At 31.2% G+C, this 17,917-nt stretch overlaps 2 protein-coding genes across 2 annotated transcripts; both read right to left on the bottom strand.

The window, feature by feature from the left end:
* Positions 1-1,305: 1,305 nt before the first annotated feature.
* On the bottom strand, positions 1,306-4,685 carry LOC149515514 (receptor-like protein EIX2). Its single transcript, XM_089741585.1, has one exon. The coding sequence runs from the start codon at positions 4,395-4,397 to the stop codon at positions 1,365-1,367; it is 3,033 nt and encodes a 1,010-aa protein (XP_089597711.1). The 5' UTR covers positions 4,398-4,685; the 3' UTR covers positions 1,306-1,364.
* Positions 4,686-13,361: 8,676 nt separating this feature from the next.
* LOC111296305 (receptor-like protein EIX2) lies at positions 13,362-16,663 on the bottom strand. The gene has a single exon (XM_089741584.1). It carries the CDS (start codon positions 16,574-16,576, stop codon positions 13,550-13,552), a length of 3,027 nt encoding a protein of 1,008 aa, XP_089597710.1. The 5' UTR covers positions 16,577-16,663; the 3' UTR covers positions 13,362-13,549.
* Between the last annotated feature and the right edge of the window lie 1,254 nt (positions 16,664-17,917).

The following is a 17,917-nucleotide window of genomic DNA, read 5'->3' as shown; positions in this document are numbered from 1 at the left end:
TTTTTTCATTTTTTTTTCTTCAAATTCACACCCTACATAAGCATAACCTTCCAGCCTTAATTGGATGATTTGCCACTCTTTAATTAGTCTCTAATATTTTATTGGCCAAAAATTTGATTGTTCATATATGCATTGGTCATTATTTTATACACTTTTATCCATTACTAGAATTTGATCCCACTATTTATAATTATTTTTAATAAAAATAAAATAAAAATTTAACTTATGTAAATCTATCAAAATTAAAAAAATATTTAATTAAAACGCTACTAAATTAACGGCGTATCAAAGATATAAATACAGTTAATATAACAATATTTTTTAGATATAAAATTTTTCAAATACAAATATCGTTAATATAGTAGTGTTTTATAAAAAACGTCGCTATTTTTCGCAATGCATGTATAGGCGACATTCATACTAGCGCTTTTTACAAACGCTGTAAATTTTTTAGTGACGTTTATAAACGTCGCTAAACGTAAAAAAAAAAAAAAAAACTGATACTAAAAATTAAAACTCCTTAATGTACAAATTGAATCTTATAAATATATCAAAATTAAAAAATATTTAATTTATTATGGTCACGTTTTTTTCTGTTGGCTTTTTTTGCTATGATGTGTACATTTATTGTTTATTTTCAAATTTATAAATTATTTGATCAAATCTAAGATTTTTTTAATTTATTTTAAATCATAAACATTTTTCAAAACTTTTAGAAAAAGAGAAAGAAAAATGCGACTAAATTTTTTTATGATGATTTAGATTTAAAAGAAAATTACGACTAAAATTTTTTATGATGATTTAGATTTGCGTTTAATTTTTTAATTTTTTTGCCTTTTTATATTTTTATATTTATTATTATTTTCAAATTTTTGATAAATAGAATTAAAAAAATACATAAAATAGGGTAAAAAGACTATTAGGCTTGATTCATTAATGGGTTTGTAGGGTGGAGTGATTTGACAAAAACGGGCTCGTTAAATCCGGCCCATTTCCAAATACTTTTTTTTTCCCATAAACTCTACAATTTTTATATAGTTACAATAAAAGCTTTCAATTCCTTTGGATTTATAAAAATTTGTAGTTTTTGAAATTTTACTTCTGAATAACAAACCAAAATCATAAATAAGACTAGAATAATAAATATTTCAAATTAAATGACTTATAAAAAATTGTATCTTCAACTCATATTGAATTAAATTCAAACATACATGAGTCAAATACATTAACATAATTTATTTTATTTCAATAAATTACAACATGTAATACCACTTCTGAATCCGAATACATGGATTAAGTAAAGAATATGCAAATCAAGTTATTACATTACCAAACACACCGAAATGAGTTGCCAATACAAATAATTACATACCAATAGTAGCCCAAAACACGTATAACTTATCACCAATTTGCTCCAGTTTTTGATAATAAGCAAACCTCCAAGACCTGATGAAAAAGAGGGGAGCCACAACTCCCCAAAAACCCATCACAAATCCAAGCACTATGCTCACATAAAGCCAATTCACCTTAGATCTTTTCTTTCCTCCACTGCTACCTCCATTTGTAAAATCAGGCGTTTCGCCATTTCCGCTGCAAATTTTAGTGACTGGAGGTCCACAAAGGTGATTGCCAATGTACGAAGACCTGTCAAAGCTTTGGAGCTGGGTGCCCGATGGAATTTGTCCCGTCAAGTTGTTGTAGGACAAGTTCAAGTGATTCAAGAAATTCAAATTGGAGAAACTTGAAGGGATTTCACCATGGAGTCGGTTCATTGACAAGTCAAAAGATTCCAACACCTCCATATTGCCAATGTTCTCTGGTATCTTTCCTATTAGGAGATTCTTTGACAAATTTAATGACCGCAGCCCCATAAGATTTCCAAGTTCTTTGGGGATCTCTCCTGTGAGACTATTAACTGAAAGGTCTATGCTAGTAACAAGTCTAAGTGTGGTACTGTATTCATCCTCTCTTCCTCTTGTCACCAATAATGCATCCAAATAAAACAGGTTATCAAAGACTAATTCGAAAGCCCAGTAACTCAGGTGTTGGTCGGAGGGTTTTGTGGCCATGGCACTTAAGTTACTAAAACATTTTGGAATAGCTCCTGAAATGTTGTTATAACCAAGATCCAAGACCTGAAGAGAATTAAGAAAACATATTCGATCAGGAATATAGGCTTGAAAGTTATTTGTGCGGAGGTTTAGAACCACGAGTTTTGAAAGCTCGTCTCCAATCCATGCTGGAATACTTCCCGTCAAATGGTTTTCACTAAGATCAAGAATAAGCATATCAGATAAGTTATCCAATGTGGATGGTACTTCTCCAACTAGGTTATTGTTACGAAGGTTTAATAACTCAATAAGAAGCATAGATCCCAAGGATATAGGAATTGTCCCAGTTAGATTGTTGTTTCCTAAATTTAAGACTCGCAACCTTTGCAAATTTACCCAACAATCTGGAATTGCACCTGACAGATGATTTGATTCAATGTCAAGAATGCTCAAAGTTTCTAGTTTAGTTGGTGGGAAATTACAAAGAAAATTAGATAAGGATCCTGAAATTAGATTCTTAGACAAAAATAAAAACTCCAAATCAGAGGATGCCCGTGGCAATGGACCTGTGAATTGGTTGGATCTCAAGTCAACCATCGAACTCATCAATAAATATGAAATCTCCCCGCCTAGTTGGTTATGGGAAAGGTTTAGATATTCAAATTGAGTCGAAAGGTTCCAAAACCAAGTGGGAATGACACCTGAAATTTCAGCACTGGAGATATCTAAAAAAGACAAGTTCTTTTGGAATTGTAGCCACTGAGGGAATTGTGGACCAAGATGCCAGTTACCCAATCCAATACTTTTACAGTGAAAAGGAGGAATCCAACTTGGGTTTGGTTTAAACGTTAACACGTTGTTAGATGCCCAAAAAAATTTCAATCTCGTGAGATTAGAAAAGTGCATTTCTGATATATTTCCTTCCAACACATTATAGCTAACGTCTAAATCTTCCAAATTCCCAAGTTGTCCTAAACTTTGAGGAAGAGTTGCATTCATTCGATTGTATGAAACATCAAGAACTTTCAATGATGACAACTTCCCTATTGAGAATGGAATGGGACCAGAAATGGAGTTTCTAGAAAGGGAAAGGTATGCCAAATTTTTAAATTGGCCAAGTTGATCAGGTAAATGGCCAGAAAGTTTGTTAGATGCAATATTTAATGACTCTAATCGATCCAAACTACATCTAGACAAACTCTCTATGATTTCTGATACCTCATTATCAATTCCATTATATGACAAATCCATCTCCCTGATAGTGCAAAGACTCTCCAAACATTTAGGTTCTATAATTTCAAGCTGGTTATGTGAAACATCAAGATGAGTAAGAGAGCTTAAGTTTCCAATGGCACTTGAAAAATTACCTTGCAGGCCGGCACTGCTAAGACCAAGGAATTGAAGTCGGTTTAAATTAGACAACCAGCTGAGTGTCGATGAAGAGAAGGCATTCCTACTAAGATCAAGAAATTTGAGAGAAGACATGTTTTGAAAACCATTGGGAATCACACCTTCAACTCCATTAGAGCTAAGATCAATGGACACGAGACTAACAAGACTGAATATCCACGTAGGCACCGAAGACAACGTGTTTCTGGAAAGATCCAGAACAGCAAGAGATGTGTAATTAACACTGATTGGAGATGGATCATTATTTAGAGAGCATCTTGACAAGTGTAACTCCACCAAAGAAGGAAGTTTTTGCGTTGATTGCAGCCAATCAGTTGCTTTACGAAGATCTACTTCACTCAAATCAAGGTACTGCAGAGACGAAAGACCAGAAACCCATTGAAGAGCTTTAGCTTCAAAAAGGGGATTGTGTCCAAGATCAAGATAAAGCAATTTTGAGAGATTTCCAATACTATGGGGAATTTGTCCTTGGAAATTTGCCAGAGAAAGGTTAAGATATGTCAAGCTCTTCATCGACCCAATGAATTCGGGAATTGTCAGGCTTCCAAAGTCGTTGTTGCTTAAGTCTAGGAAACTGATATGCTTCAACTCGATCAAAGAAGGATTTATTTTGCCTCCTAGCTTTGACCGAAGGTAAGCACCCCATTCAGCAACCGGCTCATCCGCATCAGGTCCTTTTGTAAGAAGACCCAAGTGCAGCTCTTTGACATGGCCAGTCAAGTTATTGCAGAAAACACCAACCCACTCACAGCAATCCTCACCTTCAACCCAAGAAGATAGCCTGTTTGATTGATCAATAAGGTCTTGCTTGAAATTCAAAAGGGCTTGCCCCTCACTTTCAATGCAAAGGACATTGGAATTCCCATCACAAAAGCTAATAACAGTGGCTGCGATGACAAGAAAAAATACAAACAAGGAAATTGTAACCGCTTTCATGGTTGCATACTGATCATTGCTACCAACACATAATATATAAAGTTAAAGAAAAATGTTTTCCACCACATCAAGCGTAGGAAATTTCTTCGAAGACCTCCAATTTAAATTTCCAACTTGAATTTTCCACAAAAAGCATTCATATATATGAATGAAATTCGACGTATAGAAAAAACATAAAAAGAACTTGACAAGGAGATCAAGCCAACCAAGTCTACGGAGTAAGTCCCACGGCCAGCCAATTAACTCTTTAGGTCTTAGAAAAGAGGGAAAAAATGAAATAAAAAATGAAAAATTTAGGAAAAAAATAAAATTACATAAAATTGAGAGGAGTTAAGACTCCTTTTCCCTTTTTTTTTTTTGCTATATTATTTTTCTTTTTTTTTGTTAAATCAAATTTTGCTATATATGTTTGGCTAAAATTAAGCAAATTGTTGAAAAAAATATTAATTCAAATACAACACAGGTTTTATATAAAAATAAAGTTAAAATACTTTGTGTATGTGATTTCAAACGTTTAGTTTTGCAAAAATTTTAATTTATCTTTAGTAGTTAAAACAATTATTATTATTTTATTAATTTTTAATATAATTTTAATCACCGTTCATTAGCATCATTTTTTCAATTTATGACTAAATCTTAAACACGTAATGATAATCATAAATGTATTGAAAAACAACAAACACGAAACATAAATAGGCCAGTTGATCTATCCCGTACGAAGAAAGCTTGTGTGTCACGTCCTGGACCGGCACATCGGGCGCTCCGCACAGATTCTGACTTAAGTCTGGAGCCCGTGACATGTGGCCTATGTTTTCCAACTTTTCATAATAGGCTAACCACCTTGAAGAAAACTTATGACCACCAATTTCCAGCTTGAATTTCCCACAAAAACCTTTTTATGGTCCATTGAAATTCGACAATTCTAGAAGAAGAAAAAAAAACCTTGATAAGTAAGTTAAGTCCATCAAGTCCATGGAATAAGTCCCACAGCCGGGGCAATTAACTTTTTAGGTCTTAGAAAAGAGAAAAATAAATAAATAAAAAATTAAAATTTAGAAAAAAATAAAATTACAAAAAATTTAAGGAAGCTAAGACGCTTTTTTCTTATTATTTTTTGCTATAGTTTTTTTTTTTGTTAAATCAAAATTTTGCTTTATATGTTTGGTGCCTAAAATTAAGAAAATTATTGAGAAAAGAATATTAATTCAAATAGAAAACATGATTTTATATAAAAATGAAGTTATATAAAAATCTATGAAAGTAAAACGTTTAATTTTGCAAATTAAAATTTCAGTTTATCTTTCATAGTTAACACAATTATTTTTAGCTAATTAAAAATTGTGTAAATCACTATGCTTGTTCAATTACATAGTTAATTAACTTATATTGATGAACATGATTTGACTAATATAGTTGGGTTATAGTTCAGTTTCCCGTAATTTTATTTTTTATGCCAGCTAATTCACTTGTTAGGTCTTAGAAACGAGGAAAAAATGAAATGAAAAATGAAAAATTTAGAAAAAAAAATTACGTAAAATTTAGAGAAATTAAGACTATTTTTCATTATTATATTTTGCTATAGTTTTTTTTTTTTTGGTTAATTCAAATTTTGATATGTATGCTTGGCTAAAATTAAGCAAATTGTTGAAAAAGAATATTAATTCAAATACAACACTGGTTTTATATAAAAATAAAGCTATAATACTTTTTATATATATGTCATTTTAAACATTTAATTTTGCAAAATTTGAATATATCTTTCGTAATTAACCCAATTATTTTTTTTTATTTATTTTAAATATAACTTTAATCACCGTTCATCAGCATCATTTTTTCAATTCAAGACAAAGTCTTAAACATGTAATGATAATGATAAATGCATTGAAAAGTAAAGAAGGAGCCTAAACCAACTTATCTACTCTGTATGGATGAAAACTGGTAACCAATGCTTTCCATCTTTTCATAGTAAGCTAACCACTTTGATTTGTTGAATTACAAAGAAAACTTGTGACCTCCAATTTTCAACTTGAATTTTCCACAAAAGGCATTTGATGGTCCATTGAAATTTGATAATTCTAGAAAGAAGAACAAAAAAGACTTGGCAAGTTACGTCCATCAATTTTATGGGAGTAAATCCCACGGCTAGACTATTAACTCTTTAGGTCTTAGAAAAGATAATAAATAAATAAATACATATTTTTTAAAAAAAGTAAAATTACAAAAAATTTAGAGAAGCTAAGACTTTTTTCCTTATTATTTTTTGCTATAGTTACTTTTTTTTTGGTTAAATCAAGTTTTACAATATATGTTAGACTCTTAAAATTAAGAAAATTATTGAAAAAACAATATTAATTCAAATATAAAACATGATTTTATATAAAAATGAAGTTATATAAAAATCTATGAAAGTCAAACGTTTAATTTTGCAAAAATTAAAATTTAGGTTTATCTTTCCTAGTTAACATAATCAATTTTTTTATCCACTACAACTTTAATCAGTAATATTAGTTTGATTTTCACAATTCCTAGTTACAGATATTAAGATTTGAATTCTAAATTTATTAAATGTTACCTTTTAAATGTGATTATATAAATTTGAAATGCAAGGGTACCAAGGCATTTATAATTTGGAAAAAAGGTAATCACATGGAAAAAGTTATGAGTGATGGTTTATCTCATTTTGCTTTGAATAAATCCTTTCTCCTTGAAGCCAAGATCTATTCTTGCGTCCTTTTCTATTGGGAATAGTGATTGAAATCCTATAAGAGATTTATTTGGGATTGATTAGATATTGTTTGATAGACAAAAAAACTTGTAGAAAAAGAATTTTAAGAGAAAAGAGATTCTTAATAGACAAGTTTGACTTGTAGAAGAAGAATTTCAAGAGAAAAAGGATTCTTAATAGGCAAGCTTTTATACTTATAAATAGGTAAAGTCTTTATAAGGTTAAAGATGAGAAAAATATACAAGAGAGTTATAGGTTTTTATAGGATAAACACCCCATAAGACTACAAAGATTTACATCTTATGGGTGTGTATGTTTGAATATTTATAAATGGACTAGAGGAGACTAAGAGGGTCCACATAAGTATGATGCATGGAAGTGGATTAGAGGAGATTAAGAGGGTCCATATAGGTATGATGTATGGATACATATAGGTATGTATTTGTTTGTTTTGAAATGGTGCACATGGGTTTGTATTTGTTTAAGTTGAGAATACTCTATAGCACTAAAGAAGATTGAGAGGGCCTATGTGTATTAATTGTTGAGTGCTTGATTTGATGTATGTTTGTAATTCTCTACAACTAGTAAATTTTTTTCTTATCCATGAATGTAAGTCAATTAGGTCGAATTACGTTAAATCATTACCTTTTGTGTGATTGATTAATCATTTGATTTTGTTTCTGCTAGTGGGATTGGATTAGAATTGAAGGTTCAAGACGTGAGAAGAGCTGAAAGTTCAAGCCATGGGAAAAGGCACGCCTAGAGGAGCTCGATTAAAGAGAAAAGTTCGAGTTCAAATTTTGAGGATTGAGGATCGATGTGCGTGAAGCGTAAGGACACATAAGAGAAGATGATTGTGAGACTTTCATTGCAGGTAGAGCCAAGCATGTCTAGTATGAAGACAGATGATTTGATGAAATATAAGTCAAGGTTGAGATTGTTGGGAATAGTGACTCAAATATCTAAGAGATTTGTTTGGGATTGATTAAATATTACTTGATGGACAAGAAGACTTGTAAAAGAAGAATTTAAAAGAAAATTGATTATTAATAGGCAAGTTTGACTTGTAGAAGAAGAATTCTAAGAGGAAAGGGATTTCTAATAGGCAAGTTTGTATACTTATAAATAGGTAAATTCTTCATAGGGTTAAGTATGAAAAAAATATGTAAGATAGCTATAGGGTTTTATGGGATAGACACCCTATAAGACTACTGGAGATTTACATTTTATGGGTGTGTATATTTAAATGTTTATGAGTAGATTAGAAGAGACTGAGAGAGTTTAAATAGATATGATGCATAGGTACATATAGGTACGTGTTTGTTTGTGTTGAAAGCAAGCACATGTGTTTGTGTTTGTTTGGGTTAAAAATACTCCATAAGACTAGAAGAGATTGAGAGGGCTTATGGGTATTGATTGTTGAGTGCTTGATTTAATGTATGTCTGTAATTCTCTACAATTAGCAAATTTTTTTCTCATCCATAAATGTAGGTCAATTGAGTTGAACCACGTTAAATTATTGTTTTTTATGTTATTGATTAATTGTTTGATTTTACTTCCATTATTGTGATTGGATTGGGGTTTTTAGCCCAACACTTTCCTGATTTAAAAGCATCTGCTATTGAGAAATCATCTAGTCTTAGTGCAGCGATAGCTGATACATGAGCAGCAGTTAAGCAGTTCTCTTAAGGCCAAAATCTTCGTACAAATACCATCCACAATAGTACACCTGATTCGACATCAAGTACAATGCAGACGATATTTGTAGAAGGCAATAAAATACCTGATAGTAACTTAAAGGAAGGATCTATAAAGTCAAATTCAGCCTTAGAACAAAGCAACTACTTTGAGGAAGAGGGAAGCAGTAGCTACAATCAACTTCCTGCACATCAGAAACATCATCCTGATTCCCTTTCTATTCCATTGCTTGATTAAAGTCCATGATGTAGGTGTTCTACCGGCCCATCAGCCGTATAATTGAACATTGAATGGGGTTGAGGTGGAAGAGGATATATAGAATGGTAATTGGCATTCTTAATATATTGTCATTTTCTTATTAATTTTCTCAATGTCTTAAATAATAAAATATTTAAGACATTCAAAACAATATAATATTCAAAGATCTCAACTGCCCTCTCAAAGCTACCAAAATTGAAAGTAGTAAAACTATTAGAACAATATAAAACTACTCTTCATATTCAGGGTTGCTTGATTGTAGATGAACCACTTTTTCCTTCAAAACCAGCATGTGCAAATTCCCTGTAACAGAAATGCTTATAATCTTCTGAATTTTTCGTAGTTTATAATTCTCATGCATGGCATTGAACTGTATATGATTTCAAACTTCAATTAGAGCCATGTCTCAATCCACAATGAACAGAAAAAATTAATAAAAAATGCATTACTTTGATGCTTTCAAATTTTCTGAGTTATATTCTAGAACTTAAGGGAGGTGATCGTAAAAATCCAGTCTATATGATTGTTGTGGCAGAAAAACTGGGAAACCAATCCCAATCAAAAGGCCTTCCCCAATGCCGAGCGGACCCGTTCATATGTCTGTTCCTCCAGCACCGTCTGACTGTTCAAGAGTTCTGCTGCTGCTTCCACCACCCACCAACACCACCTTATAATTCATGAATTCCACACATTACCTTTTTATTATTATATTTTTAATTTTTCCTCTACCTGATGAATAGTTTTGTGTAATTGTTAAATCTTCGATTTTTTTTTAATGTTTTCCTGGTAATATCTGCTATTTGGACTTTATATATAAAATGTTTTCAGCAGTGTGATTGGCTGATTGCTGTTGGTCAAAGAAACAAATACCTTTATCTTTATAATCAATGAAATAATGAAAAACTTAAATGGAATTGAAGTTTCCAAAGGCTCCAATAAAAAATGGTTAGATTAGAATTGAACTTTCGAATATTAAACTTTCAATCTGATATTTTGGAAAGATCTTATATTTATGTGTTTAGAATGGTCCAGACCACTTCAACACTTCCATCACATCTATCACATGATATAAACTTTACGTGTAATGTTAATAGGCCCATCACGAAAGGGTCAACAAACGGAGATTCAATTTTTTATAGAAATGAAATGGAAAAGATACATCCATTCAATTCCACTTCCACTTCCATAAGTAATTAACTTCTTCCATGTGTTTTTTTTAATTGAAATTATCAAAAATTAAATTTTAATAATTGAAAATAAGAGTTTAACACTTTATCATCATCTACTACCTTATATAATTCAGCCATTAAAACCCAAAATTAGCGAAGAAAGTAAAATCATGATTCCTTGGCATCCAACCAATTAACAGTTGGCAATTTGACTAATGGGGTTTTCAAACAATGACCAATTGGAGAACTTAGGATAGGAAAGGAGAAATAATTAACACCAACATGTCTTAAAAAAGTATGGAATGTATTATCTAGAGGTGGAAATACCCTATGTATTAGGGGTAGACTTTCAAACATGTTTCCCTTCCTTCTTTGTTTAAGAAAAAAGAAAAAAAAATATATAAACATATAACAAAAACCTAAAATTTAATTAGCTCAAACTATTTCTCATTTTCCGTGTTTTTTTTATACATATAGAAGTCGTAATTTATGTATAAAAAAATAGGTTGTAGATGATAAGATTTGAATATTATATTTTAAAAATGATTATATAAATTAACTAAATTAAGTTGTAAGTTTTCGTTTTTCATTTTTATTCTTCTCCGAGGCCTATAGTTAAGTTTTGCTCAAAAGTATAGTTGGCAACGGCAGCACTCCCTAGAAGTATCTCCCCTGTAAAAGCTGTTTGAGATTGAACATAAGAAATGTTAACTTTGCTAATAGATTAATAAAAAAAGCTATTAAAGTCATCTCTTCTATCTTCTACAAGATACACATTATTTAATAGATATGAATTATGCTTACCACGTAATTGAATCAACACTTGACATCATAAAATAATTAGTTATCAATTTTGAAGAAAATCGTTAGGAGCATTTGATGGTCAAGAGGTATAATGGTTTTTTTTTTTTTCTTTGAAGCTTTCAGTAAATAATTAGAGATACTTTTATCATTTTGTACTAATTTAATATATCAAATTAATCTGATACGTTCAATGTCACATCAGCTCAGTATTATTCTTATTATCCTCTAATGATCCATCATAATTTACTTATAAATATGAAGGTCCTAGCATCGTTAAGACAGCTTGATACTACTTCATTTTCTCTCATTCCCACTTCATTTCCAACGTGAATCTTTTTGACATATGTGTCAGAGTGCAAACGCAAGAAATTTATCTTACATTTGCCTCTAACCGTCCTTTTCTTCCCCATTGCCTTTCCAAAAACACCCCAAGGTCGGAGCTCAGCCATAACAAAAATATTAAGAACATTCTAATTAAGCTTAATAATTTACAATTTAATTAAAAAGATCCATCTATTCCTATATATATAAGAGCCAAAATGGTAATAGGCTTCCACAATCAGAATGAAAGCATCCTTATCCATGATTGTAACTCCGTTGCTCTTAGTAGTTATTGATGGAATCAGTGCTAGAATGTGTTACGGCAGGGATATTCTGCTGCATTTTCATCAAATCCACCGTGAAAGAATGGCTTTGCAAGCTGTCACACGGTTGAAATCCACAGGGTTTCCATCGAACACCATATATCCACCACCAGCGGCCATTATAGAAAAGTTCAAACTGCACCAATTCCAAAGATATGGCTACTACAACTGCCACCATCACCGCCGCCACCATCCTCCTTTGGGATCAGCTTAGGTGATGAAAGAAGTGGTGTCAGAGGAGGCTGAAAGTGTAATCTCCAGTATTTTTAAAGAAGAGGGCCTTATTCTTCAATACCTCCTCATCGATTAGAAGTGATAATAATTTGGATCAAATCAAATTTGGTTCAATTTTTCAAATATTATATAATATTAAAAATTTTCAAAATTTAATCTAAATTCGAACTGATCTTTTGTACAATTTAATTTGAATCAAATCGAATTTTATTAATTTAATTCAGTTCAATTTATCAAATTTTAAAATTTAATTATTTATATATATTATTTCATATAAAATTTTATATATTTAAATATATTTTCATATACAATTATTATTTTTATTTTATAAAAATTAAAAAATATATAATTTTGTTCTATTCGAATTTTTTTGTTTTTTATTTTTTGATTTAAAATTGGATCCTAACCTAATATATATATATATATATATATATTTATTTATTTAATATTCAAGCTGAATTAAAAAAAAATCAATATAAACCAAATCAAAACTATTATTTTAAATTGATTTTTAATTTTTTCAATATTTTTCACCTTAATACCCAAACCAATGTAGTAGAAAAGGACTTCAAATCCATAAAAAAAAAAAAAAGAAAAAATTGATCATAGCTATCATTTTCTCCCCTTTCTCTGACCACATTTTGATTACACAATTAATAAAATTGACAATGATATATAATTAATATGGTCTCTAATATGTTATTGTTCAAAAATATGATTGTTCATATATATAAATCGGTCAATATTTTTTATGTTTTTATCCATTACTAGAATTTGAACCCTCACTACTTTAGGATAAGTTATTTTTCATTGTTTTTAATATATTTATAATTATTTTTAATACAAAAAAAAAATACTCACATGTTGAATCTTATAAATATATCAAAATTAAAAATAATTAATATACGATGATTACGTTTTTGTTGTTGGTTTGTTTTTTTCTATGAAGTGAACTTTCATTTTTTATTTTTAAATTTTTAAACTATTTGATCAAATCTATGACCTTTTTTCAATTTATTTTAAATTATGAACATTTGAATCTTATAAATATATCAAAACTAAAAATAATTAATATATTATGAATACGTTTTTGTTGTTGGCTTTTTTTGTGCGATGATGTGAACTTTTATTTTTTATTTTTAAATTTATAAACGATTTGATCAAATCTATGACGTTTTTTCAATTTATTTTAAATTATAAACATTTTAAAAACCTTTAGAAAAAGAGAAAGAAAACTACGAAAAAAATTGTTTTCCCTTGTAAAACGACACTCTCTAATTTCTATATAATTGCAATAAAAGCTTTCAGTTCCTTTGGATTAATAAAAATTTTAGTTTTTGGAATTTTAATTTTGAACAACAAATCAAATCATAAATATGACTAGAATAAGAAATATTTCAAATAAGAGGATTTATAAAAAAAAGCACCCAACTCATATTGAATAAAACTCCAACACATATTTATGAGTCAAATACATTAGCACACATAATTTTATTTCATTTTAATAAATTATAACATGAAATATCACTTCCAAATCAGAATACATGGATTAAGTAAAGAGCATGCAAATCAAATTATTACATTACCAAACACACCGAAGTTAGCTACCATTACAAATAATTACATACCAATAGTAGCCCAAAACACGTACAGCTTGTCACCAATTTGCTCCAATTTTTTATAATAAGCAAACCTCCAAGACCTGATTAAAAATAGGGGAGCCACGACTCCCCAAAACCCCATCACAAATCCAAGCACTATGCTCACATAAAGCCAATTCACCTCAGATATTTTCTTTCCTCCACTACTACCCCCATTTGTAACATCGGGCGTTCCGCCATTTTTGTTGCAATTTTTAGTGACTGGAGGTCCGCAAAGATGATTGCCAACGTAAGAAGAATTGTCGAAGCTTTGGAGTTGGGTGCTTGATGGGATTTGTCCTGTCAAGTTGTTGTAGGACAAGTTGAAGTGATTCAAGAAATTCAAATTGGAAAAACTTGAAGGGATTTCACCATGGAGTCGGTTCATGGACAAGTCAAGAGATTCCAACATCTCCATATTACCAATGGTCTCTGGTATCTTTCCAGTTAGGAGATTCCCTGACAAATTTAATGACAGCAGTCCCATAAGATAACCAAGTTCTTTGGGGATCTCTCCTGTGAGACTGTTAACTGAAAGGTCTATGCCGGTTACAAGTCCGAGTGTGGTAGTGTATTCATCCACTCTTCCTTTCATCACCAATAATACACCAAAATAAAACGAGTTGGCAAGGTAGAATCTCGAGAACCAAATTGCCACGTGTGGGTTGAGGTTTGTGGCCACGGCACTTAGGTTACTAAAACATTTTGGAATAGCTCCTGAAATGTTGTTATAACCAAGATCCAAGACATGAAGAGAATTAAGAGCACAAATCTGATCAGGAATATAGTCTTGAAAGTTATTTGAACGGAGGTTTAGAATCACAAGGTTTGAGAGCTTGTCTCCAATCCATGCTGGAATACTTCCCGTCAATTGATTTTCACTAAGATCAAGAACAAGCATATTAACTAAATGCTGCAATATGGATGGTACTTCTCCAAACAGGTTATTGTTACGAAGGCTTAAATACTTAATAAGACGCATAGATCCCAAGGATCTAGGAATTTTCCCAGTTAGACTGTTGTTTCCTAAATTTAGGACTTCCAACATTGGCATATTTTCCCAACAATCTGGAATTTCACCTGACAGAAGATTTGATTCAACGTGAAGAATGTTCAAAACTTTCAGGTTATTTGAGGAATTACAAAGAAAATTAGAAAGTGATCCTGAAAAAAAGTTCTTGGACAAAAATAAATCCCCCAAATCTGAGAATATTGCCTGTGGCAATGGACCTGTGAATAGGTTGGAACTCAAGTCAGCAATCCAACTTATCGGTAAATATGAAAACTCCCCGACTAATTGGTTATGGGAAAGGTTTAGATATTCAAATGAAGTCGAAAGGTTCCAAAACCAAGTGGGAATGACACCTGAAATTCCAGCATGGGAGATATCTAAAATATACATGTTCCTTTGGAATTGTAGCCACTGAGGAAATTGCCGACCAAGACGCCAGTTACCTAGTCCAATACCTTCACAGTGAAAAGGAGGAATCCAACTTGGGTTTGGTATAAACGTTAACATGTTGTTAGATGCCCAAAAATATCTCAATATCGTGAGATTAGAAAAGTGTGTTTCTGAGATATTTCCTTCCAACATATTATTGCTAACGTCTAAATGTTCCAAATTCCCAAGTTGTACTAAAATTTGAGGAAGAGTTCCATTCAATCTGTTGTATGAAACATCAAGAAATTTCAATGATGACAACTTACCTATCGAGAATGGAATGGGACCAGAAATGGAGTTTCGGTAAAGGGAAAGGTATGCCAAATTTTTAAATTGGCCAAGTTGATCAGGGAAATTGCCAGAAAGTTTGTTAGATGCAATATTTAATGACTCTAATCGATCCAAACTACATCTAGACAAACTCTCTATGATTTCTGAGACCTCATGATTAATTGTATTATTTGACAAATCCATCTCCCTCATATTGCAAAGACTTTCCAAATATTTGGGTTCAATCTCAAGCTGGTTATTTGAAAAATCAAGATGAGTAAGAGAGCTTAAGTTTCCAATGGCACTTGAAAAATTACCTTGCAGGCCGACACTGTTAAGACTAAGGAATTGAAGTTGGTTTAAATCAGACAACCAGTTGAGTGTCGATGATGAAGAGAATGAATTCCAACTAAGATCAAGAAATTTGAGAGAAGACATGTTTTGAAAGCCACTGGGAATCATACCTTCAACTCCACTAGAGCTAAGATCAATGGACACAAGACTACGAAGATTGAATATCCATGTCACCGAAGACAACATGTTTTGAGAAAGATCAAGAACAGCAAGAGATGTGTAATTAACACTGATTGGAGATGGACCATTATTTAGAGAGCATCCTGACAAGTGTAACTCCACCAAAGAAGGAAGATTGTGTGTTGCCTGCAGCCAATCAGTTGCTTTACTAAGATTTGCAAGGCTCAAACCAAGATACTGCAGAGATGAAAGACCAGAAACCCATTGAAGAGTTTTAGCTTCAAATAAGGAATTGATTCCAAGATCAAGATAATGCAGTTTTGAGAGATTTCCAAGATTATGGGGAATTGCTCCTACGAAATTTGCCCAAGAGAGGTTAAGATACGTCAAACTCTTCATCGAACCAATGAATTCGGGAATTGCCAGGCCTCCAAATTCATTATTACTTAAGTCTAGGAAACTGAGATGTTTCAAATCGACCAAAGATGGATTTATTTTGCCTCCTAACTTTGATCGAAAGTAAGCATCCCGTTCAGCAGCCGGTGCATAAGCATCAGGACTAGTTGAAAGAAGCCCCAAATGCAGCTCTTTAACATGGCCAGTCAGGATATTGCAGAAAACACCATGCCATTCACAGCAATCCTCACCTTCAACCCAAGAAGATAGCCTGTTTGATCGATCAATGAGGTCTTGCTTGAACGTCAAAAGGGCTTGCCCCTCACTTCCAATGCAAAGCACTTTGGAATTCCCATCACAAAAGCTAATAATAGCGGCTGCGATGACAAGAAGAAACCCAAACAAGGAAATTGTAACTGCTTTCATGGTTGCGTACTGATCATTGCTACCAACACCTAATATATAAAGTTAAAGAAAAATGTTTTCTACCACATCAAGCATTAGGAAATTTCTTCGAAGACTCCAATTTAAATTTCCAACTTGAATTTTCCACAGAAAGCATTCATATGTATGAATGAAATTCGGCGTGTAGAAAGAACATCAAAAGAACTTGACAAGGAGGTCAACTCAAGTCAAGTCAACCAAGTATATGGAGTTAAAAATTTCCAGAAAATCCAATTTCCAACTTGAATTTTCCACGGAAAGCATTTATGGTCCATTTAAATTCTACAATTCTAGAAAGAAGAACAAAAAAGACTTGACTAGTAAGTCAAGTCCACCAAATCTATGAAGTAAGTTCCACGGCCAAACAATTAACTCTTTAAGTCTTAGAAAAGAGAAAAAATATAAATAAAAATGAAAATATAGAAAAAAAAAACTACAAAAAATCTAGAGAAGCTAAGACTCTTTTTTCTTTTCTTTTTTTTTTTTTTGCTATAGTTACTTACTTTTTTTAATATATGTATGGATCCTAAAATTAAGAAATTTGTCGAAACAAGAATATTAATTCAAATTTAAAAAGTGGTTTTATATAAAAATCTATGAGAGTAAAATGCTTAATTTTGCAAATTAAAATTTCAGTTTATCTTTCATAGTTAACATAATTATTTTTTATCCGTTAACTTTCAATACAACTTTAATCACCAAATATTAGTATAATTTTCACAATTCATAATTATAGATATTAAGATTTGAATTTTAAATTTACCAAATATCATATTTTAAAAATATTTATATGAATCAATTAAATTAAAATTTAAATTTTTAAAACAAGATTTCAATGCTCGATTTGATTGTACTTAGTATGATTCATATAGTATCACCAAACTTTTCTTTTTTTATATCCAACAAGCAATGGAACTAACCCCTCGTATAAGCCATGAAAAAAAATTCTTTTAAAATTATAAGGAGAGAATTTATAAATTTTAATGACATGTTGTATTTTGATTGATTAATCTACAACTGATGTAATAAAAAATGTAATAATTTTTTTGCATAATTGAACGATATTAATTTAAGTAATTATAATTTTATTATTTCGTATTAAATTGTATATAAACTCTAGTTGTATAATTTAAACGATATATATTTAAATATAAAAGTGTTGGGCTAGTTTTGTTTTGCCTTCTACCTCCAAGCAAATTGGGTATTAGAATCTTGACAGGCTCAAACTGTTAGGAAAATGGGGTCCAACCTCATGTAAGTGGTTTTGGACTAAGTAAAGGCCATGGGCCTTGATCTTTCATTTTACACAGAGCCCTAACTACT

Source organism: Durio zibethinus, chromosome 12 (assembly GCF_047325235.1).
Source record: "Durio zibethinus cultivar Kanyao isolate XHJ-2024 chromosome 12, ASM4732523v1, whole genome shotgun sequence".
Taxonomy (NCBI): domain Eukaryota; kingdom Viridiplantae; phylum Streptophyta; class Magnoliopsida; order Malvales; family Malvaceae; genus Durio; species Durio zibethinus.
The sequence above is the reverse complement of the archived record's forward strand: the minus strand, read 5'-3'. Positions and strand labels throughout refer to the sequence as shown.